This window comes from Cucumis sativus, chromosome 5 (genome assembly GCF_000004075.3).
Source record: "Cucumis sativus cultivar 9930 chromosome 5, Cucumber_9930_V3, whole genome shotgun sequence".
NCBI classification, from domain to species: Eukaryota; Viridiplantae; Streptophyta; class Magnoliopsida; order Cucurbitales; family Cucurbitaceae; genus Cucumis; species Cucumis sativus.
The window spans coordinates 19,706,488-19,731,644 of NC_026659.2; the positions used below are offsets into that span (position 1 = coordinate 19,706,488).

The 25,157-nt window shown below is 32.1% G+C and overlaps 2 protein-coding genes across 6 annotated transcripts; one reads left to right on the plus strand and one right to left on the minus strand.

The window, feature by feature from the left end:
- Nucleotides 1-1,963: 1,963 nt before the first annotated feature.
- Nucleotides 1,964-8,714, minus strand: LOC116403799 (NAD-dependent malic enzyme 59 kDa isoform, mitochondrial-like). 2 transcript variants are annotated; one of them, XM_031885362.1, is made up of 6 exons: nucleotides 8,461-8,714; nucleotides 4,337-4,498; nucleotides 4,165-4,248; nucleotides 3,979-4,085; nucleotides 3,657-3,726; nucleotides 1,964-3,299 (listed from the first exon to the last, which is right to left on the minus strand). In XM_031885362.1, the coding sequence occupies exons 1-6, from the start codon at nucleotides 8,518-8,520 to the stop codon at nucleotides 3,132-3,134; spliced, it is 651 nt and encodes a 216-aa protein (XP_031741222.1). In that variant the 5' UTR covers nucleotides 8,521-8,714; the 3' UTR covers nucleotides 1,964-3,131. The 2 variants fall into 2 exon arrangements, with proteins under 2 accessions (XP_031741222.1, XP_031741221.1); XM_031885361.1 differs by having other exon boundaries at nucleotides 3,621-3,726.
- Nucleotides 8,715-16,006: 7,292 nt separating this feature from the next.
- LOC101220126 (deoxyhypusine synthase) lies at nucleotides 16,007-20,758 on the plus strand. Of its 4 annotated transcripts, XM_031886237.1 has the most exons (9): nucleotides 16,007-16,268; nucleotides 16,407-16,611; nucleotides 17,332-17,549; nucleotides 17,684-17,851; nucleotides 18,629-18,847; nucleotides 18,954-19,040; nucleotides 19,797-19,902; nucleotides 20,074-20,309; nucleotides 20,426-20,758. In XM_031886237.1, exons 3-9 carry the CDS (start codon nucleotides 17,352-17,354, stop codon nucleotides 20,534-20,536), a joined length of 1,125 nt encoding a protein of 374 aa, XP_031742097.1. In that variant the 5' UTR covers nucleotides 16,007-16,268; nucleotides 16,407-16,611; nucleotides 17,332-17,351; the 3' UTR covers nucleotides 20,537-20,758. The 4 variants fall into 4 exon arrangements, with proteins under 4 accessions (XP_031742097.1, XP_011655260.1, XP_011655261.1 ...); XM_011656958.2 differs by lacking the exon at nucleotides 16,407-16,611; XM_011656959.2 differs by lacking the exon at nucleotides 16,407-16,611 and having other exon boundaries at nucleotides 16,012-16,268; nucleotides 17,392-17,549.
- Nucleotides 20,759-25,157: the final 4,399 nt, after the last annotated feature.

The window sequence follows — 25,157 nt, forward strand, 5'->3', positions numbered from 1 at the left end:
TATTCTAGTCAGGGCATTTAAGTCCTACTTGTGACAATTTTTTATTCCGTTTTTTCGTTTTTGTCATTTTTATAACTAAAATAAAGTTGTGCTATTTTTATAGAGTATTTTTTTTTTTTTGTTTTTTTACTATTTATCTAGTTGCTCCAAATAAGTCAATTTATGGTTTAAAATCACCCATTTAAATGGGAATATAGACCCAACCATTGAGAAAGTGCATAGATTCATTGACATGATCTAAAAAAATAACGACACAATTCTCATACCACTTTTAGTAGATTATCTGGTCAAGCGTTCAAAACATTCTTACACTTCGATCCAAAAATGTGAGTATTAGAAATACTCATAGCTCCACGATTAGGAAAATGTGAGTATTAGAAATACTCATAGCTCCATGATTAGGTCAGTGACATGATCTTTGTTGTTGATATTTTGTGAGTTAAAATGACTTGTGTTTGGAGGTAATTGAGCATAACAAGAAATACAAACATTTAGAGCAAATGATGACATATGGTTGCGATGATTAGGCTCAAGTAAATTGTGGCAACTTCTGGATAGAATTTTCAGAAATTGAGTTGAGTTTTCACATATAGTCTAAAGGTTCTAGAGTTTAATTTTAGACCTACAATCTAACTTGTGATAGTTTTTATATAGGATTTTCTAAGAGCAAATGGTGACATGTGGTTGCGAAAAGTTTAAAATTAAATTTAATTCGTTCACTTTTCGCGACGTTTGGCAGGGTAACATCGGAAAAAGTGAACGGGTTAAATTTAATTTTAGATTTTTCGCGCCGTCTTGTTTCTCTACGTCGCGGAAAGTCCCTTTTCACGACGTAACATTGTATGCATCGTAGAAAGTCAACACATTAAATTTAATTTTAGAATTTTCGAGACATAACATTTCGTGCGTCAACGAAAGGTGATCAACGGCGACGCACCTTTCGCCAACGTTGTTTCTAGCGTCATAATTGTCCTGATTTCTTGTAGTAGTGATTGGAGGCCTAGCAATACCACCATGGAGAAGAGCCACCTTGTCCTCAAGGAGAAAGTTTGGGTAATGGTTAGTAAGCATAGCGTAGGATTCCCATGTTGCTTCATGGCTTGGTTGATCCTTCCATTGAAGGAGATATTCCCAATCTTGTTAAGCATCGGTCCAATGAATTTGGGTCACGTTTTCAGGTTCCAAAACAAACTTCATTTGATTATTAAGCATGATTATTTCTGGTTGGATTGTATGTTTATCTCTCAGCGCCTTCTTAAGTTGTGAAGCGTGGAAAACCGGGTGGATTTTGGCGGTTTCCAGTAGGTCCATAAAATAGGCCACCTCCCCCACTCCACCCAATACCATGTAGGGCCTAAAATATTTGGGAGATAACTTTTCACATTGCTGTCTCTAGGGCTGTAATTTCAAATATACCCAATCGTCAATGTCAAAAGCCACGTCCCTACGATGAACATCGACAAACTTTTTCATTTGCTCTTGGGCATGTCTCAAATGACCCTTTAAGGTAGTTAGCACTTTGTCTCGAGCTTGCAACTGATATTCCACCGAATCATTCGGTGTGGTACCCGCTTGGCCAAAAGAAATTATAGGTGGCGTTTGCTATCCATAAACTACAACATAAGGAGTGTTATTATAATACATAATACATATTTTTCATATTTCTAATAACAATTTGAAGTTAGATTTTATAACATCTAATAAAGTCGTCAATTTGAATTCTTTTAAACAATATAATAAGAAATTTTGAGATCAATCACAAATTGCCACATCATTTATTAAGTTAACGTTGAAAAGTACAAATAATTAAATTTGGGACTAATTAAAATTAACATGTGCCCCAAATGGAAAAACATAAATTGACCATTCTAATAATGTCACATGTTTTCATCTTAATCGTAGGATTAAGTTAATCATTTTGATTCAATTAAATATTATTTACTTGGACTAAGTTCAATTAAGCAAAAAAAAAAAAAAAAGCTTAAATGAGCCCAAATACTAAATATAACCTAAATCCATATGGTTGAGCCCATGGGTTTGGTCCATGGACCAACTAGGTTCAAGCCCATAAAACCCACAAGTGAACTCTATAAATAGAGGAATTCTTCTCATTTGTAGGGGTTGGAAAATTTTGACTCTAGAAGGTCTAGAGAGAATTCTCCCAAGAGCTAAAAGACTCTCTAACTCCTGAAGTCGACCATCCTCAAAGATACAAGCTTTCTTCCAAGGCTCCAACCTCAAGAGCATCACGTGCTCCGCTTTCTCCAAATCAAGCGCAAGCATCCAGTCGAGAGAGAATCAGATGATCAAATTCTAGAGATTGAACTACATCGCAACAAAATCAACAAAGATACAACATCAGCCCAAAAAGAAATTGGAAAATTCATTTGAAACATTAAGAGTCTAGTGGTTTAAAAAAGATGACGATTCTTTCATTTTGCAAACCCACAAACTTCATGAAATTAATAAATAGAAGTGTGAAAGTAACATAGACATGAATATATAAGCTAAAGCAGAGGCATGACTATTATACTTGACTACCATTACATAACACTCAAAGAAATGGTAATTTTCTTTTTCATTTAATGTGTAATTTGACATAATAGTAATAGTAATAGTAATTCCTCTTTCAAACAACCACTTTTGTTTCAACAAAGAGGACAAGATCCCTAAATCGTTAGCAATTAAGATGCAAAAAATAAGGTAGTTAAGATGCAGAAAATAAGAAAACACCCAAATCACTACAATGCATAACAAATCTATCACACAAGCACAAAGATAAATATGAGAGTATTAGTTGAAACTTAGCAAACACAAACAGGACAAGCTATTATTTAACGTACTAGTTTAAATATATATCTAAACTAAACTAAACTACACAAGTATTTCAAACAGGCAAAACTAAAATTAGGTTTATAGAAACAATGCGTTCTCATCCTTTCTCCTAAGGAATGCTATTCATTATGATTTTATCTTTTGAGTTTTAAAATATGCTATTTATTATTCATATCTTTTCTCGTGCTATCTAGAAGCTAACCAAACAACATAGAGGAAGTACATTTGTATCACTAATCAATATTTGAAATGATGAAGCAGATTAAATAATACAGAATTCAGGAAGTAGAACTTGCCTAGCTAGTTGACTTCAGCTGCTCCCTGAGTTCCTTGAACTTGAGGTTTCTCATGTTCTCAACAGTGAATACAAAAACTGAGTTGTAATTTTCCACAGTCTGCCTGATCGATTCCACCATTGATTTCTTGTGGTCCCTTCCTTTTCTTCTTTGTTTTTGATAAAGTAACTGCATTTATCACACGAACAATTAGATAGAAGACTTAAAACACTCATTTGCATCGGACTAAGCTCATATTTTTCCTCTTTCTTTGTAAGTTAAAAACCACATGAGTTTGACACTGATTACTACCACCACAAGTCATTTAACTTCTTCAACTGCCTCATACTTTTCACAAGAAACCGCGTCATACAAATTAACCTATAATAAAGCTATCCAAATTTCAAATCCCATCTGATTGGTTTCTGAAATCAGTAACTCTCATGGAAGGAAAAACTTGGACAGATTGATGCAGAAATTGAGAAATGAAAGTTTGAAAAAGATTCTTACATCTTTGTCTATTAGAAAAAAAAATTGATTTCTTACAGTAGAATCGTTGTTCCCTGCCATTCTCGAAACAACCTGAATAGCCATGTTAAGAACACTGAGCCCTGCACTGAAGTTGAAAGATGGGGAGAAACAACACGTCGAAACAAATGAAGGTTAAACCAAAAGGATTGAACTATAGTTTCCAAAGTTTTCATTTCTCTTATATTCATGTAATAGTAATAGTAATAGTAATAGTAATAGTAATTCCTCTTTCAAACAACCACTTTTGTTTCAACAAAGAGGACAAGGCTTATGATCCCTAAATTGTTAGCAGTATTGCTATTTGGAGAAAATGTTAAAGTTAAACAGCTGACAATACCTTCCAGCTCCTACCACTACTATCTTTTGGTTAACAAAATCACTCAATGGTCGCCCTTGAGCTCTCACAGTTCCCAATAGTCCAACAAAAGCAACACCAGCGGTTCCCTTTATGAAATGAAATAAACGAAAATGAATGTCCTTTTAAGTAATTATCAACTGCATGAATACAACATCAACTACTCACTTGTATCTCATCGTTGAACATGCAGAACCTCTTACGATAATGTTGTAATGTTTCAAAAGCCCATTTCATTTGAAAATCCTCAAACTGGCATCATTCAAAATCAAATTGCGAGATTACGATACTGATTACTGGCAGTGAACACGTTAAAAATTTGATATCTTAACCAATAAACCTGAACAATAGCTTTAGGCCAACATGTATGCACGACTTCCATAAATTCATCAACAATTGATAGATACTCTTCTCCCTCCAATCTAGGTATTCCTATTCTCTGAACTCCAAGGTCACCGAGGCCAAGAATACGACTTCCATCTGTCAAGACAATCATGTCAACCTGTAGTTGGAAGAAGAAAATACAATGAACTTCAAATATGGTGTTGCTCGAAATTAAAAGGGATTTTCATTTTTATTTTGCTCAAAATTAATGCTCTTGAGCTTTTAATGTCCCGAGGAATGTGAAAGTTTCCCAATATATCGTGTATGGAATTTTAAACTTTTCAAAGAAAACAAGGGTGATCAACATACAAAAGTCTCCCGTGGATAGAAAATTAATCAAACAAAAATTTGATTGTTCTGTAGCAGTTTGACTTTGTTGTCAAGGAAATTAAGAGTGGTTAGAAGGCGAGGGAGTGACTTTGAGTGGTGGCAATTAGACAGCCAAGCAACTACACTCAAAGTTGCAGGTCGAATAAGAGGCAGGAAGAAACAAAGAAGAAGAAGAAAAGTTTTCGATCTATCAAACGTGATCAACATACAATAGAAAGCCTTTTAAATTATCCAAATATCTTTTGAAGTAATTTTAACATTTTCAAAATAATTCTTAATCATGCTCTAAATATGGAATGAATTATCTAAATCACTCTTAACTAATTATACAAATTCCACAACACATAGATCACATGCTTCTCAAGAACCCACAAAATTATTCAATGCAGCATTTCATCAAACAACTGGTGGATGGGGACAACAAAAACAAGTGTTTAACAAAATTATCTTAGAAACAAACACATTAATATTACTTGAAGATGGAACTCCAATTGAACAGCCTTGAAAAAGTGATGGAAAAACAAACAGAACATAAAGATTGTGGGACTCCTCAACTCCAATAAATCTTGCAATGGAAAAATGGGTTAGAAGAAGGTGGAAAAGCATATTAGAGGATGATGATAATGAAAATGGGTAGTAATGTTTTTCAGTAGCTATCTTTTTCTTCTTTTTCTTTTTTTCATGTTGTTGATGGTTGTTCTTGATTGTCTTTATCTTTTTTTTCTTTTTTTTTTCTTTTTTGCTTTTGGGAAAAAACAGTTTGTTGACTAAAAGGTGATGATGCTAGTGAGGGAATTTATTAAAGTAATGAATACTTTTTGGAGGACTTAAACAAGTAAAAGGACGAAATGTATAATTAGTTAGAGGAGGACTTAAACAAGTAAAAGGACCAAAGGAAGTAAGCTCAAGCAACAAATTTTCTGTTAAGTAAGCATAAATATTAACTAGAGGCTTAAATAAAATATTTCACCACCATCACCACCAAAACAACAATAACAAAAACAAAAAGCCCAGATATATCGTCATTGACAACAAAAACAGAGCAATATAAGCACAATAAACACAGCTGTCATAACCGATGCTGCATACAGTAAAAAGGCTGCAAAATAAAAGTCAAAGTTATTACCAATATGTTGTTAAATCAAATGAAAACCTGAGAACCATATATGGGGTACAAAATTATAGATTATGAATGAAAAATTTAAAACATATCATTTACAGAGTACCAAGTAACTGATTCCATGAATTTTCCATTTCTCAATCAATGCTGGAACTTTTCTATAACAAGATGACTCCTTGAGTTGTAGTCTTTACCACCCCAGAAGAAATATCTAAACAGCTTCTCCGTACTTTTAATCACACTGTAAGGAGCTTTGATGAGGGAAAGGAAATGCAAAGGCAACCCATTGAGCAACAGAGCAATCAATGATTACTAGCCACCTTTTGAAAGAAACAAATTCTTCCATTTAGCAATCTTACTTCTAATTTTGTCGACATCCCAGAAAGCCAGAAACCAATGCTTACCACCCAAAGGAAAGTCTAGTGAGTTAAAGGTGAGAAGTTCCATCTTACAGCCCAATTCAACCGCAAGCCTAAACACTGATAGACCTCCTATCTTATATCAATATAGTAGAAGAGAGAAGAAAAAGAATTAATACGTGAGAAGCACATGTGAGTTAGTTAGTAGAAGGGAAGGAGAGACTAGTATAAATAGATGAAATAGAAAGGCGGGAAAGTTAGTTAGAGATTCAAGTAAAGAGTACATTTCTATTCTACCTTGAAAGATAGGTTGCAGAAGGTATGAGTGTTAGCTTGTATTCGGGAATTCATTCCTTAACTACTATCAATAAAATTCTTATGTTAATACCAATTGGAGTTCCATCAAATTTGTATTAGAGAACGTTGAGATCCAAGGAAGAAGAGAAAGGATGGAGCAGACGCGAGGCAACGAAAGGATGGAAGTATTTGAGAAGGAGATTAGCAAACTACCTGCGATAGAGAAGACTCTAGCTGAGTTATCGAAGAACATAGAGAGACAGAATCAAGTCATGCTGCGAATCATGGAATCAGCAGCACAAAATCGAACAACGATGAATGAGAAACTAACCGAATTGTTGATGCGAAACTATTCGGCGAAGAGCACAAACAAAGACGAAGGATCTTCAAGGAGGGAAGACGAAGTTAAAAAAAGCGAAAAGAAGACAGTCGAAGAGAATAATAACGATCGCCACAAATTCAAGAAAGTAGAAATGCCGATTTTCAACGGAGACAATCCTGATTCTTGGTTATTTCGCGCAGAAAGGTATTTTTAAATTGATAAACTAACTTAATCGGAAAGAATGACAATAGAAACTATTAGTTTCGAAGGAGCAGCGTTGAATTGGTATCGATCTCAAGAAGAACGCGAGAAGTTTGTCGACTGGCGAATATGAAGGAGAGATTGCTAGTTCGATTTCGATCCGAGAGAGAAGGATCATTGTATGGTCATTTCTTACGCATACAATAGAAGACAACGGTGGAGGAGTATTGAAACTTGTTCGATAAGTGGGTAGCACCTTTGTTGGACTTACCGGAGAAGGTGGTGGAAGAAACCTTCATGTCTAGGCTGAAACCGTGGATTCAAGAAAAAATGGATTTTTGTGAACCCAAGGAACTTGCACATATGATGAGGATAGCGCAGAAGGTGGAGAGTCGAGAAGATATTCACCGAGAAGCTAACTTACCTGGATATTCCGAAGGAAGAGTAACCAATTCATATGGTGGAGCTAAATCGAATATGAGTGCGAATGCAAGTTCTGGTGAAGGAAAAGGAGGAACGAGGTGGCCAATGAGAACGATTACATTGCAGAGGTCAACGACAGAAGGAGTTCGGAAGGAAGGACCAACAAGGCGCTTGTCTGATGCAGAGTTCCAATCGCGAAGGGAGAAGGGCTTGTGCTTTCTCTGTAATGAGAAGTATTCTCATGATCATAAGTGTAAAGCCAAGGAACAAAGAGAATTAAGAATGATTATGGTTACGAAGGAAGGAGAGGAATTCAATATTGAGGAAGGAGGAGGGAATGAACAGAGTGAATTGAATACTATTGAAGTAGTGGAGGAAAGCCATGCAGTGGTCGAATTGTCTATAAATTCAGTGGTAGGCCTATCTAACCCGAGAACGATGAAGGTGAACGGATGGCTGCAAGGAAAGGAAGTCATAATCCTAGTAGATCGAGGAGCTACGCATAATTTAATTTCAGAAAAACTAGTGAAAGAATTGCAGCTGAATACGAAAGATACATCTAATTATGCTGTTATCTTGGGCTTGGGTACGACAATCAAGGGGAAGGGTGTTTGTGAAGCTGTGGAACTAATGATAGGGGACTGGAGAGTAATAGATGAATTTTTACCGTTAGAATTGGGAGGTGTGGATGTTATCCTAGGAATGCAGTGGCTGTATTCTTTAGGCATAACTGAAGTGTTGACAATGGAGGAATCTATATCAGTGATACTTAAAAAGTTTGAGGATGTTTTTGAATGGCCAGAAACATTACCCCCTCTAAATATGGAATGAATTATCTATCCAACTACAACAAAAGTTTTTCTAAATCACTCTAACTAATTATACAAATTCCACAACACATAGATCACATGCTTCCCAAGAACCCACAAAATTATTCAATGCGACATTTCATCAAACAACTGGCGGATGGGGACAACAAAAACAAGTGTTTAACAAAATTATCTTAGAAACAAACACATTAATATTACCTGAAGATGGAACTCCAATTGAACAGCCTTGAAAAAGTGATGGAAAAACAAACAGAACATAAAGATTGTGGGACTCCTCAACTCCAATAAATCCTGCAATGGAAAAATGGGTTAGAAGAAGGTGGAAAAGCATATTAGAGGATGATGATAATGAAAATGGGTAGTAATGTTTTTCAGTAGCTATCTTTTTTTTCTCTTTTTCTTTTTCATGTAGTTGATGGTTGTTCTTGATTGTCTTTATCTTTTTTTGTTTTTCTTTTTTGCTTTTGGGAAAAAATAGTTTGTTGACTAAGAGGTGATGATGCTGGTGAGAGAATTTATTAAAGTAATGAATACTTTTTGAAGGACTTAAACAAGTAAAAGGACAAAATGTATAATTAGTTAGAGGAGGACTTAAACAAGTAAAACGACCAAATGAAGCAAGCTCAAGCAACAAATTTTATGTTAAGTAAGCATAAATATTAACTAGAGGCTTAAATAAAATATTTCACCACCACCACCACCACAGCAACAAAAAAACCCAGATATATCGCCATTGACAACAGAAACTGATCAATATAAGCACAATACATTACAAGGAAAATATGGAGATAAATGACATGAAGATTTCCCTTTCACTTACAAAGAGGATCATTAAGTAACTTCTCGTTGTTAGTACCAATATCTAGCATTACTGGATGAATCTGTCAATTAAACAAGAGTAAACTTAATGAAATTCAGAAAGTGGAGTTAAGAAAAGTTGCTAAAAAAATGTCACCATTAAATGATATTAGTATTCTTAGATAATCTACAAATTTCATGAAGAAAAGACTGCAGACTTGAGAGTTACCCCACAATCAGGAATACTTGCTGGAACGGGAAAAAGATATCGGCAAAATTCTAAACACGGCACACTAAAACTCTCACTCTCCTGGTTCAGGCCTAAAATCACATGTACATGTCAATGCTGATAGTGCCTCTTTCACTGAAACAAACCAAATTTCAGTACCAATTAAGATTCAGAAAATAAGGTATTTAAGATGCAGAAAATAAGGAAACACCCCACATCACTATAGTGCATACCAAATCTATCATATAAGCACAAAGATAAATACTGAGAGTATTAGTTGAAACTTAGCAAAAACAAAAAGGACATAAGCTTATTCTCAAAATTCAGAATCTCACGTCATAAACCCGAGCTTAGTCCTCAAGGGTTGACAGTCATGCCTTTTATGCAAGATCTAAGAAGCTATGATGCTCGTTATTGTAATGAAAAACTTTTGAAATTTTTTTAAATTTGGACAAAATTTGAAATTCCCCAAGTTTAGACTAAACAAGCGAGCTATTATCCACCATTCGCTTAAAAAATTTCTTGGAAGTAGCCCAATATGAGAAGATAAAATAATATGAATGTAGGCTATCCTATAAACAATTAAAATAATAGCCACAACTGATTGGAATCAAGTTGGATAAACAACCATTGGATGAAGGGGCCTTGAGCTTGTCTAAAAAAAACATACTCTTTGAGGGTTTATGCCAGCAACAGCAACATACATATCCAGATTTCCTGTAGGTATTCCTATTCCCTGAACTCTAAGGTCATCGAGGCCAAGAATACAACTTCCATCTGTTAAGGCAATCATGTCAACCTGTAGTTGGAAGAAGAAAATACAATGAACTTAAAAATATATATATATCTATAAAGTATAACAATTATCCCATTGCTGAAAGAAATAATATTTGTTATGCTATGTATATAATTCACAAATTAATAGACCATCTTCTCAATGTACAAATTGTGTGAAGCTAAGGTCTCTTAAACAACTTAAAGAGGATTGAAGAAGAGTACCAGAAGTTTTTCATTAGCCTCAATCCAGGAAATAAATGAAGCATCAAGCTTGTCTAATAAACTGAACTGGGTCCTCAATATGTAACACAAATTACACAAAAATCTAGGGAGGGGGGATATGATTTAGATACGTAAAATACTTAGAGGTTTGAGAGAGAATCAAAATAACTTATTGCATTCACTAAAGAAATACATATACAAGATGTTCTTGTAAACTTAATCCTCAATTTATCCAAGACCTAATTAGAATGGTTAATTGATTCAATAGATGTTCTTGTAAAAGAACCAAACTGGAAGTTTTTCAACAAATATGCGAGTGGTGATACCGGAACAACATAGCTATCAAAAAGTGAAGTTTCTACTCATTTTTTATGCGTTGTTTCTGATGTATATTGCATATGTTTTTTTTTTTTTTAGTTCCTAATTGTCTCACTGTTTTACATTTTACATTTGCAAGTCTCTCTTTTCTTTCTTTGGTACATACAATGTGGTAACTAGGTCTTCCTCGATCCAGTGGGGTAACCTTTCTATGGTTCTAGACTTAGTTTCTAAGTTTGACTTCTCCCTTCGGAGTGACAACAAGCCTCGTTTTCCCCCATACTATGGAACGGGGAGGATTCCTCCTCTTTTCAAAGCCCTCGTCAAACTCAATGCTAAGTTTGGCTGCGTCCTTCGGAGTGACAACAAGCCTCGTTTTCCCCTAGTGTGGAACGGGGAGGATTCCTCCTCTTTTCAAAGCCCTCATCAAACTCGGTGCTATGTCTAGAACGCTAAGAGTAGGTGGTCTGGTTTTGGTTAGGCCAAAAGTGAAGTTTCCTCTCATTTTTTATGGCCTTTTTCTGATGTATATTGCATATGTTTTTTGTTTTTTTAGCTCTTAGTTGTTTCACTATTTTACGTTTTACGTTTGCAAGTCTCTCTTTTCTTTTTTTGGTATGCAATGTGGTAACTGGGTCTTGCTAGAACCGGTGGGCTAACCTTTTTATGGTTGTACACTTAGTTTCTAAGTTTGACTACTCCCTTCGAAGTGACAACAAGTTTTGTTAATGCCCACCATTTTCTAAAGGGATTTAGTTCATTGTGGCTAGACAAGAGGTTCCTAACTCATGTTTGACAAGACAAATTTGTTAAAACCATCTCAATTTCTAAAGAGTACCTCCTATCCTTTTTTAACTCTATCTAGGTTAGGTTTGGACTAAGCGCATCATAGGTAAGTCAGGCAAAGCAACAAAGGAAAACAAAGCTAGAAAAGTATCCATACTTATTTATTATATACATGCAATCAAGCATTCATAACACACATACCATTTTCTCAATCATGCATTCACATCTCAATAAGATATCGCTAAAAAGGGGCTTAAACCAAAAAAGGCGGCAACTTATTCTCAAATTTCAGCACATATAATCATCAACATTCAGAATTTTACATCATAAACCCATGCTTAGTGGTCAAGGGTTGCCAATCATGTTTTGTTTAGGGTTTAGGGTTTAGGGTTCTTGTTTTGTTTTTATCGGCTCTTATGTTGGGTGAAAAACTCTAAGAACTTGCCGGTTTTGCTTTCTACTTGACCTAACAATCGTATTTTGCTTTCAAACAATCTTGTACAAATGTGTATGGCCAAAAGAGGGATTTAAAATTAATATAAAAAAGGTAGTAGAATATGGCAAAAAAGGGGGATTAAAATCGAGATAAAAAACGGGTAGAAAATGGTAAGACGCAGTGAAAGATGTCTTGGGTCAAGGATGAAAAAAGTAAGAAAAAACGAAGATAATCCAATCATTGTCGATGATTCTGAGGTATATTTAAGATTAATTGATATAATCTGTTACTTTATTGACAAATGCAAATATATTCTAAGTATATTGTATTCATCTATATCATAGGATGAAAAGGGATCATGTTCTAAACAAACTTATGAAGAAAATCAAATGGAATTCAAACCTTTACAAACAGTGTACCCAGGGGAGGATGAATATGATATAACATGACCAAATGGCACTCAAGTTGTTCTGTACGATGAAAACTTAGCAAGTATAAGAAAAACAAAGGTAGAAACGTCAGTTCAAAATATGGAAGCACAAGGAAAAGAGGTTAGTTTAATTGTTTTATATTATAAACATAATGTTAAAGAGTTTAGTTAATATATATGTATATAATAACTGCGTGTATTATTTTGCTCAAAGTTTTCATTACCATGCCTTGTTTTAAAAGTTTGTCACTCATGGGGCTTTATAGCTCATCCTTTTAATGTTTAATTCCCTTAAGTAGAGGTCGTAGTTTCAACACCTGTTAAAGCTCTGCCTACTCTGCTAGAAGTTTGATTAGATTTTGTACGACTCATTCCATGCTTGCATAATAATTTGTAATTAAACTAAAAGAACACTTAGTTGCCATTGTCTGTAATAGATTAGTACGAGGGTTTGAGATTGTTGAGTTTTGTTTAAGTTTTGTTTTAGCTGGAATCTCTAAATCTTTTTTTTTTTTTTGTCTATATAAGATTATTGAACAAGTTGTCCATGAAGGGATAAAAGCCCTTGGCAGCATAAGATTTTACAGAACCATTCATCAATTTAATTTGAGAATCTCAAAATACTAGTATATTGGCAAAATAATATAGAAACAAAATTTCTTATTAAGACTTAAAGGTATAACATTAGAGAAAGCAAATTTTACTTGTTTGACAACTCTGAATCTACAAAATAAATCTTCAAATTGGACACCATTGGTCGGATACCTTCCTATAGTCTGGGATGAGATTGGTTTGTGGAAACCAATTGGGATAAAAAAGTTTAGAGATTTTTTAGAGAAACCCTTTTGTAGAAAAGCAAAATTTGTAGTTAAAGAAAAACTATTTTCTTCAACGTATTTATAACTCTCTTTCCTTCATGGAGTATAAAAATTAGTAGGAGTAGGAGAGAATCATAGGATTCTATTAATTTAATAGAAATTTCAAATCTACTAATATATTAACTATTAATCAATTAGTTAATAATTAATTAAATTATATTTAATTAATATTTCATTTAAATTTTATTTAATAAATATCTCTCCAATATCTTATAGTTTTATATGAATTTAATTAAATAAAATAAAACTAAACTATTAATTAATTCTTCAATTAATTAATAGCTAAATTAAATATCTTATATTTAACTTAAACTAAATTTGAATCATATTCAAATATAAGTTTCTCTCATAACCAATAATTTTAATATGAATCCAATTCACATTAAATTAATATTTGAACTCATTCAAATATTTTATCTCTCATAAATTAATTTTGAATCATATTCAAAATTAAATTTGTATAACAAAGTTTGATAAACTTTATATTATAATGTATCACTATCATTAAACTAATTTCCAAAATAATTTTGAACATTTCAAATTACAACAAATATAGATAAATTTAATTACCCTTTACGAGGTAGGAAGTGGACTTAATGGACTTACATATTAGAAGCTACAACAATCTGAGATTAATTGGCTAAACTTATTAACCATATTAATCGATATTCATTAACTGTATGTACACTCTACTAAAAACTCACAGCTGAACTCTTCTCACTATAGACATATTTCTGTGTCCACATATATACACAAATAACAGTAAGTTAGTATTTCACGAGTGTTAGTAACACCAGCTGGGTCAAATTACCATTTTACCCATAGGTTACCTCTAATTCTTAAATACTAGTGGTCATCTAATGAACAACCTGTTTATGGTCCTACCAATAAATAGAAATTCTCTCGTATCATATAGAGCTATGACCCTTTGTTCAAGTCCTAGATACACCATTTAAGGGAACACTCATCTACTTACCCTAAAGTAGGGAATTAGTGAATTTCATCTTGTATAATTATGTTCCTAGCTCTCCACTCGGTCTTGTCCCCAAAATGATAAGCTTATTGGGTCGACGATATGACCACTCACTCGTACAAATCAAATGACAATTCATCTCAAACATGAGTTCATAATACACTCAGAATTAAGACTTAGTTATCTAGGTCATCCTAATAAAATAGAAACCTAACTAGTTAACGGAGTTACATCTAATGGTTACTATTTTGAGGTTCAGTCTTATGCAAACTCATTGCATAGAATACCCTCAATTGCATGTCAACTACATAAACACGTTGGATCATTGTGTTTGTATCAAATAAAAAGTGAGTCGTATCCATAGTGTTACCAAGATAAGATACCCAACCTTATCCTTATACTATAGACCTTTTAAGTTGATCTCGAACATTGATCTGTGTATGTCTCTACATAATGTTCAAGACTCATCAAACAACTTAGGATGTTAGTTTATTGGATTTGAGCTATTAAGACAAAAATAATAATATGATCAATAACATTTATTGAAATTATAAAAATAACACTTTATTAATAACGGTGAATGGATTATATTTACAATCTACGAGTTTTATGACATAAATCTAAATGGTCCAAAGGTTGGGTAAATCTGAAGATGTTTTCTAGTTTTGTTAGTTGTCTTTCTTTTTAAGTCATAAAGGTTGAGTGTGACATTTCAGCATTTTCATATGCAAACCTACCAGAGCTGAAAATATTCAAAATGTACTATAGGGGAGGTATACCAGTTGAATCCCTGTCCAAGCATTAGTTGTACTATTTGCAAGCAACCCTTTTTTCTTGCAACTGACAATCTTTAATGCTTATTATAACATATATTTCAATGTATTTCTCTCATTCTCGTGTTTTATAAACAAATTTTGTAAAAGATTTAAATTGTTGTTTTCAAGTATAGACAATTTTTTTTTGCATTTTGATAACCATTGCAAAATCCAGAAGACAATTTCTTTTTGCATTTTGATAACCATTTGAGATATTTCAATTTCCATAAGTCTCAGTATGATAACCATTGCAACGTATGTCTTAAAACTTAATAGATTTCTCTTTAATTGATAAAGAACAATGCAATATCAATTGCAAATTTTGTTTCTCTAGGCAAAATAATATTTTTGTTTCTAAATCCTTCAATTAGGTTTGCAAAATCTAATACTGTGTTGACTTTTGCTTCCAACATCAATTTGAGAAAATATTTTTTAATTATCAGTATTGTGTGCGTAGTTACATTGTTTACCTAACACATATATTTATTGCTCGTTTTTTAAGTTATTCATCATAAAAAAAAACTATCCATCTTCTTCATTAAACAAAATAATTATAGTGTGAGAAACAAAGCCTTAGAAAATAAAAATAGAAATGAGAGATAAAAAAAACAATAATTATGATTTTATAATAATTTAAAAAAAAAACACTTGCGTATTTTATCAAATATGTCAATTTTCTTCTCAAGAGATTAAAAAATCTACCGAATCCAAATTTGTCATACTAGATGACCAAATATATATATTAATTTGATATGCAAAATCTAATTTTACATTTTTTTTCTTTCCTTGTAGAACTTTTTTTTAAAAATTAGTATTATCATCACCGTGTGGTTATTTTTAAAATTTAGATAATTATAATGACCAACCACGAAAGATGATAGAAGCACGTGTGGATATAAATCCCATCCTTTAGCAGAAAAATGATAGAAGCACGTGTGGAAAATGTGTTATAAAAAAGAAGGAAAAATAAAAACACAAAAATATGATATTAAAACTAAAAAATATATAATATATAAATAAAATAAAAGTTAAGAAATTAAAAGTCTATATATAAATGCTCTAAAAGTTTCCACTATATCTATTCATATACAGTTTGAACATATAGCAATGTAAATGAAGATGTGGAGGTCTATACATCACAAAATAGTTTAAATTGATACGGTTATGATATTAGAACTTTAGCAGGAAACCCTACGCCCATCATTTTCATCTTTTGTCTTATTCTTCACGCCGGCCGTCTCTCCCCGGCTCAGACCGTCGGCGGCCACGCCGTCTCCTTGTGCTCGTGCCCCCGCTGCCGCTCTTTCTAGCAAATTGCACTAACTTTCCACTTCATTGTTGCCGGTATTCTTTCAAACTCTATCTGTGTATTTCTTCTCAGCAACTCAACTTAAGATTTGTCTAATGAAAGAAAGCAGGAGTTGCAATAATTTCAAAACAACCTCAACATGTTTATAGTTGTAGATTTTTTCTTTTTGATAGGAACACGAAGTTCATAGCTGTAGATTATAGGTGGGTTGGATGAGTTTTAAATTAAAATTGTGGTACCGAGTAAGACAAGAAGCTTCTTGTGCAAATTGAAGTTCTCCCCGACTTATATGGGCATAAATATCAAAGAGAGCCACTGCTGGTTCAACATTAGTACCATATCTTTCTCTTTTCTCGTTCAAACTCTTTGTTTCTCCTTGTACGTGTGTTCCTTTCCCTTTTCATTATCTTACTTGTTTGTAATCTCCTCATGCTTTTAATTACTTGTCTTCTCAAAAAGTCTAATTGCTTCATTCTTTTGGAAGAATTATATGTCATAATGATGGTTAGAACTTAGAATTTTGTGTTTGGTCTTTATGGACGGTTTTAATTTGAGATTTGCTTGTTAGTTGATTGAGTGATACAATTGCGAGTTTTGCTGTTGTGATTTTCAGCTGTGCTCCAAAGTGTGTTAAAAGAATTTGGAAAATAAGAAGGAAAGTAGTCATGTGATCAACTTTAATTACAAGGGCTTTTGTAGCTCTCTTTGCCCTCTTATTAAATTTATTTCCTATTTAAAAGGAAGGTTAAAATCAACTTTCTTCTCTTGGGATTTTGTTAATGTCCTACAACTTATTTACTATTCCTGGATGCTCGGGCTTCCTTTGGATTAACAAAAAGTAAATATTGCCTATTAGCGTCAAGACTAATGATTCTGGGAGTCAAATAACTTGAACTTGTCTGGACTGAAACTGGTGAAATTTTGATCAGTGGACGTCAATGACCTGAGACGACTATTTTTAGAATTTTTGTTACATGTACGGACTTTTCTTTTTTTTCTTCTTTGGGATTATTTCTTCAAAGTAGTAAGAGGGTACAGGCATACAACAAATGTTTTATATGGTTTCCAGCTCTATATTCATGTAAATTCCTTGTGCAGGCAGTGACACATTAGGTCAGATGGATAACAATAATGTTTTAGAATCTGTGCGCGCTGCAGTTTTTAAGGAATCAGAGGATCTTGAGGGTAAAAGCATCAAAATTGAGGGATATGACTTCAATCAAGGATTAAACTACTCCAACCTTATCAGGTCTATGATCTCTACTGGATTTCAAGCCTCCAATTTGGGAGATGCCATAGAAGTCGTCAATCAAATGGTGAGCTTTTATCTAAAACAGATGTTCTGTTATTTTACTTCGCTGGATGTTCATAACATATATATTCATCCCAGCTTCCTTTTTTTTAGCATGAATGGTTTACTTTTGAGAAATAATACTGAATTGAATTGAAGCTAGATTGGAGGCTTGCTGATGAGAAGGTGACCGAAGATTGTTCTGAGGAGGAGAAGGATCCAATCTTTAGGGAGTCGACGAGGTGCAAGGTGTTTCTTGGTTTCACTTCCAATCTAATTTCTTCTGGTGTTAGAGACACAATTCGTTATCTTGTTGAACACCATATGGTGAGTTAGACCTGAGTTCTCATTTTGATCAATTGAGTGTTTGTCTTGTTAAAAATGCTTTCAGTCTAGTATAACTGGATTAGTTAAACAACTGCTATTCTAGATGCTAACAACTTATTTGGGAGTTGAATTCAGTATATTTTTATATATTTTTTTAAACAAAGAAATTCAGGGTACTCGTGTTTGGATATTCATTTTTTAAAGATTTTTCTCATGTTTTCCTTTCGCATGTAAATTGATGACTTGATTTTAACAAATGAAATAAACTTCATGTAACAATCACTGGCTTGTGGATAATAATTTTAAATTAGTATTCACAACACCACTATCTTTACAATTTAAAGCCGCCTTGGAAACTCACGGATATTAAAGAAAAAAACAGTTCATGAAAAAGTTCTAAAAAGCAAAAGCAAAAAATTGCATTGGAAACTATTCGCCAAACAAACCCTAAGTATGATCTTTATGTTGTGATATAATTTAGCTGAACCAAGCAATATGCTAATCACAGTAAAGAAATATATACTCCATTGAGTAACTGTTAAGAATGAATAGAGGTTTTCCTAATCCAATGATTCATGACGAAGTACAGTTATAGGAGAATCAAGAATGTGGGAGGATGTTGAATGCTTAACCTAAATAATTAGTTTGGTAGAAACTTGAGCTAATCAATTTAGTTTCTTTGGCATTAGAACTTCAGATACGAGTGTATTTCATGTGTTAACCTCGGGTAATATATACGTTTTTTTTGCTCCCTTTTACCTTATCTTAATGGTCCAGGTTGATGTAATTGTCACTACAACTGGTGGTATTGAAGAAGATCTTATAAAATGTCTTGCTCCCACATATAAAGGTGACTTTTCTCTTCCTGGAGCATTTCTTCGATCAAAAGGGCTGAATCGCATTGGTAACTTATTAGTTCCTAATGATAACTACTGCAAATTTGAGGATTGGGTAATCCCAATTTTGGATCAGATGTTGAAGGAACAACGTGAAGAGGTACTTACTTCCAATCACAGTAGAGTTACTTACTCAGAGATTAGATTAATGTTTTTCCCTTTAAATTTTCCCTTGTTTTCTCATTCATTTTGTTTGGTCTCAATAGAATGTACTATGGACTCCATCCAAGGTAATCCGACGCTTGGGAAGAGAAATAAATGACAAGAGTTCGTATCTTTATTGGGCCTACAAGGTAAAAGTTAATAGAATCCTTCTACCCATTCTCATGTTCGTCAGTGTCATTTAACCAGTGGCTACCAAATTTAGATTTCGTTGTGCCTCCAGATCATAACTATATTTTATTATTATTTAGAATCTTACAATTGTAAAGATGCAGATCTGGTTTGGTTAGATGGAGATTTGGAAACTGACTAACTGGATCTAGTATTATTTTTAACGTTTTATTGGTTTCTGCCAAATTTTTTATTCTGGTATTACATTTGCCTTTATGAACTCTCATGGAACAAGTTAATTTTTTTCTTTTTTCACATATGCTGGACCTGGAGATTTCTCATCCTCTTCTTTTTGATTAACAATAGACTTGATGTATTGTGGTGTTTGGTAAGAGACATCCGTCAACCCTGAAAAAGTAAGCAGGATTGCTATAATGATTTTACATAGTTTACTTATGATGGCATTACTTCCTTTTTGCGATTTCATTTATTTACTGAGTATATTATTTTCTTTAAATAATTTTTCATATGTGAGCTTTCAAATTTGAAAATTTTCATTTTCTTAAATTTTTGAAGAGCTTTCATAGTTTACTTATAATGTCAAGAACTTTATTGGGCTCAGACAGCTACATTTTGGATTATGGATTTGTAGAAGTTTTGCACGTTAATTTTCTTGTTCTGCCACATTTTGAATTAAGTTGTGTAGTTTTGCTAGTCTATTTCTTGTCCTGCTTTTTCATTCGTAATTTAAAACAAATGCATTTGATATTCTGCAGAACAATATTCCAGTCTTCTGTCCAGGATTAACTGATGGCTCATTGGGAGATATGTTGTACTTCCACTCTTTTCGTAATCCTGGATTGATTATTGACATCATTCAAGGTCGCCTTTTGCTATTGTTATTATATTTTACTGTCATTGTGTGGTGATGAGTGTGAGTGGCTAGTATTTGATTATTTGGAACGGATATTTGTTTGTTGGGATGTTTTTTTTTTGTGTGCTATCATATTTCCTTCTTCTATCCTCGGCTGACTTACCCAAAAATTTGGACAGATATTAGGGCCGTGAATGGTGAAGCTATTCATGCAAGTCCAAGGAAGACTGGGATGATAATTCTTGGTGGGGGACTCCCGAAACATCATATTTGCAATGCCAATATGATGCGTAACGGTGCAGACTATGCTCTCTTCATCAACACCGCTCAAGAGTTTGATGGAAGTGACTCAGGAGCCCGCCCCGATGAGGCTGTCTCCTGGGGCAAAATTCGAGGTTCGGCCAAGACTGTCAAGGTCCTGCCCATTCATCCCTTCATTTCAATTTCACTCTAAAGTGTCCTCGATTGGTTGCAACGCTTTACACTTCATCAAAGTCAAGATTCTAATTGATTTCTTTGTTGGCAAACCAGGTACATTGCGATGCAACAATTGCCTTCCCGTTGCTCGTAGCAGAAACATTTGCCTTAAGAAGAGAGAAGAAGAAGGAGAAGGAGGTCAGTGTTGGAGTCCCAGAGAGCTGATTGGTATAATAAAATGAATATTGATTTGTTGATCCTTAAAATTGGATTATGGTGTGCTGTGAACTTACGCTTTAAAACACATTAACTTATTGAAAATCTGGGGAGATTCTAGCCCAGAAATACCACCTGTGTGGAGATGTTATTTCTATGAAATGGAGTATTGTTTAACTATGAATTTGTAGAATAAAATTTAATTGTGTATTAGAAATCCATTTTATTTTACCCCATTCTCTTAACATGAGAATAGAATCCACCTTTCTTGTAAAAAAGAAACAAAAGCCTACCTCACATTTTTAGAATGTATGTCATTGTTTGGTCTAGAACTGAAAACAGACTGTTATAAGTGTTTAATTTTGAAAACAAGACACAGTTTATTTATAATATAAATAAATAATAGATATGTTTATTTATTATAAAATATTTAGGGAAATTACGTCAAACATAAAAACATTTTAAAAAGTAGCTCATGACATTTATTTTCTTTTGCAAATTGCGAATATGATAAAATTAATGATGTCAAACGATAATGATAAAATTATCGGTTTTTAAATTTATTATTTTTGCAATTTAAAAAATGTAATGACATGGACATTATTATCATTTTTTTTATATTTTTGCGTCACAAATATTTATTTACTAATTTAAATTTTATTTTTTAAAAATTATAAAAAATATAGCAAAATTGACCAAATATTTATCCATGTAAAAATTAAGTATAATGAATGTTTGTGTTTTAGTGATTTTTTCTATAAAATGTAAATAGTTTGTGTTTTCTTTATTGTTTTAGAAAAAACCATTTATTTTTTGAATTTTTTGTTTTATAATTTTTCTAAAAATATGCATCAAAATCGAAATTTCTGTAAAATTAATACTTCGATATATTCATCAATATCGATATTTTACACTTTGGTTAAAACATAAAATTCCACAAAATCTCATAAAATTTCAAAAAATATATATCTTTAAAATATACTAAAACAATAATCAGTCAAATAAAAAAAATCCCACATCGTCAAATCTATCAAACTATCACTATGTATAAATATATTTTTTATTTGATAATTAACTGTAATACAACAATAACTATTGAAATTTATTGTATTCGTGGTCTATCATTATGTATTAATAGTTTAATAAATTTAAAACTTTGATTTTTAAATTTATAAAAAAAAAAAAACTTTTTTAAGTTCAAGATTAAATATGAAACTTTTCAAAAGTTAGGAAGTATTTTTTAAACAAAATTTTAACGGTTTCCATCTAAAACTAATAGTAAAGATATTTTATAACCATTTTTTTAATGTTTAAGGATATTTTTTACACAAACTACACCGTTTAGGGACATTTTTTATAATTTAGCTATATATATATTTATGTATTTATATACTCATTGTGTAGTTGTCTAATATGCAGGGGTTTGTTAGCCCCATTGGTTTGATTCTGCCGTGTGAACAAAGAACAAAGAATAAAGCTAAAAAGGTGAAAGTTGAGGGGATCGAATCAAAGTGTTCTTATGGGAGAATATAATTCATTACTTTTGTGCACTATTTGAAATTCCATAGCCCCTAGACAACATTGTGTTTAGATAATATGGAATATATATATACACATTTGTTGCAAGTGAAGCTGATACTATGCTTCCTTCCATGGGTACTATTTCAAAATAGTGGTGTCTTCAAATTGAAGCGTAGGACCAACGTTAGAATATATATATATATATATTTCTTTCCCCCATTTTTCAAAAAACAATATTCATAAAAAATCGAACGATGTCTAAGACAACAAGTAGATTATAATAATATGTGTTTGGTGTGTAGAGTCTTATAGTATGAGTTATTATAATATGTATTTGACGTGTATACTATTATAGTACGTATTATTATAATCATAGAACTCAAAAGAACACAACCATAATTATGTATGAGCTCAAAATTTTTGAGAATTCATAAGTGAAGCAAAAAAAGTATTCAAATGTTTGGATTTGTGCCCTAGAGTCAACTAATTTATTAGTTGATTAATTTAATTGTTAATAATGCAATATTGTATTATCTGTTAACCGACAAAAATTAAACGTTATTATATGCAGTTGATATATAATGTGGATCATGTTCGAGAGGCAATCTAAAGGTCTATAGTATATTGATAAAATTGGTTGTTTTATCTTGGTGATACCATGATTTATAACCTACTTTGTAATAGTTACAAACGTTTTGATCCAAATCGTTCATGTGAAAATATATGAGTTGGGGTATACTAAATAAAGGGTTTGTATAAGACCATACTGCAAAATGTTTAATCTATCTTTGTAAATTTTGTTGAGGATTTTTTAAAAGAATAATAAAAAAAGACTAACTATTTACACTTCATCACAAAAAATCATATGCAATTTGTTCTTAATCTTGAGTGTTTTATGAACTCTTGTTTGTGGCATAGGTGAGAGCAGTATTCGTTGTCAACTCAATTGACTAAATAGAGAGTTGAAAATATAAATTCACTACATGAACTTTGTTCATTGCACAAAGAAAAATAGATGAGTAGTTCCCTTAAGTGAGGGTTAGATTATATAAACAAACTGTCCATTAAAGAAATCAATAGTTCCCTTAAGATGGTACCTCATTCAACCAATCTTGGATTGAATACTTGTTTGAGCTTAATGGACTCTAATACCATATTTGATAGTATATGAGATTTTATCTCAAAATCAATTGACAATGAGAAGAGTAGCTCATCTGATATAAAAAGTGTGATTTCCGTTTGATTTTTCAAATTGATTATCAACATCTCAAAGTTAACAACTTGTGAATGAACGACTTGTCTATACCGATGATATTCATGGACACAAATCATTTTACAATGCATAAGACAACTATGGGTATATTTGTATGTCCTATACATAATGAATGAAAGTTGATCTAATTAATTAATATTTGATCGTTAAAGTTTATAATCTATGGGTCTATGAGATCCTCTTGTTAGCCCACTAAATGAACAAGAATACTAAATGAACAAGAATCAATTAATGATTGAAAGAGAAATTTGAAGGGAAAATATTAATTGCATTGGATACAAGTAATTATTTATTATAAAATTTATTTGAATAATATTCAAATTACAACTCTGTAATAAGAAGAATTAATTTATTTCAACATGCTACAATTAATTAATTAATTCCAATGATCTATATAAATAAATAAATAATTTAGTTGGAAGAAGATTGTAACACTAATTTATTTGAATAAATATTCAAATAATTAATTAGGCATGTAATTAAGAGACATTTTCAAATACATTAAAATGAATCAAAATATAACAAAGTTTCAAATCTATTCGTGTTTGGCTTCTATCCGTGTCTATTAGTGACATTGATAAACATTCAAAAGTCTAAAATTTTCATATATTTTGTAAATACTCTCAACAGTTTTGTTATTTACCGTACTTATTATAAATTAAATTATTTAATTTAAATAAAATTTTAATTAAATAATTAGAGAAAAATAATTAATTTGAATTAAAATAATTAATCAATTATTTGATTTGAATAAAATTCAAAATAAACTGTTTGTAGGAAATAATTAAATAGTTAATTAAAAAAATTGTACATAGGAGAGCCCTCCTTAAACACTCTACAAGATTACTTTAAAACTCTTTCTCCAAATTGTTCAAAAAAGATAAATCTTTCAAGTTTTTTAATTTTTCGGAGAAGTTACCCAAACTGGATTCGAAAAACGATCGAGGAATTTAGTATAAGTCTAGGAGAGCGCCCTTCTCAACTTATGCTATTTAATGTGTGTATATATATATATAACAAATTATCAGTATTTTTAGCGAGCGTAGTGGTAAAATTGTCTTTCAACCCCTCTAGACTTAAGTTTAAACTCCACTACTTACCTCCAATTTCAAAAAGTTGTCATCCAATATAATAATTGGGAAGAACAAAGGTTAAAGGGAGGGACCAACAAACATCCCTCGATAGCATTACAACATTGTCGAGAAATCTTTGGTTCCAAATAATGTGAGTCAATCCCTTTCTATTCTTCCTACCCGACAATGTAGCGATGCTACTAACAACGACAACTATGTTTTTCAGTGCAATAATGAGAGGAACATTGTGACTCAAGCTTCATAGGGTAATTTTATCTATTCTTTGACTCGAAGTTACTTATCATTTTGAGTGATTCCTTAAGTCTATTATTTCACTCTAACACTTGATTGTGCATTCTTTATTCTTAAAACCTATAAAAACAACCAAATAAGCACATAAAACATTGAAATAAGACCATAAGATAATTCGTTTGAAGTGCTATCAAATTGTCTAGTCCAACTTCATGTTTTTTAAGCAATTGTTTAAATAGAAGCTAATTAGAAGATAAAAACTTGAAACATGTATGCAAGTTTATATTAAAGTAAGCAATATTCACAAAGTTTACAAAACTTTTAGGAAAAGATTATGCAAGTTTATATTAAAGTAAGAAATATTCTCATAGTTAAGTTTACAAAACTTATAGAAAAAGATTTAAGTGAAATGTGATATAATTGACGGGAAAAATTGATCAATAATTTAGAGACTCAAAATTAACGTAGTTCAATAAAAAAAACATAGCAAAATAGAAAGTTTATTTTGGAT

What these genes read in the sequence shown, in the direction of transcription:
- LOC116403799 (XM_031885361.1), bottom strand. Translation starts at nt 8,520, where the DNA reads ATGTTCTGTTTGTTTTTCCATCACTTTTTCAAGGCTGTTCAATTGGAG. An exon ending in AATTGGAGTTCCATCTTCAG is followed by an intron (nt 4,499 to 8,460) that starts GTAATATTAATG and finishes TTCCAACTACAG; the next exon opens with GTTGACATGATTGTCTTGAC. An exon ending in GGCCTAAAGCTATTGTTCAG is followed by an intron (nt 4,249 to 4,336) that starts GTTTATTGGTTA and finishes GAATGATGCCAG; the next exon opens with TTTGAGGATTTTCAAATGAA.
- LOC101220126 (XM_031886237.1), top strand. Translation starts at nt 17,352, where the DNA reads ATGGATAACAATAATGTTTTAGAATCTGTGCGCGCTGCAGTTTTTAAG. An exon ending in TAGAAGTCGTCAATCAAATG is followed by an intron (nt 17,550 to 17,683) that starts GTGAGCTTTTAT and finishes ATTGAATTGAAG; the next exon opens with CTAGATTGGAGGCTTGCTGA. An exon ending in ATCTTTATTGGGCCTACAAG is followed by an intron (nt 19,041 to 19,796) that starts GTAAAAGTTAAT and finishes GATATTCTGCAG; the next exon opens with AACAATATTCCAGTCTTCTG.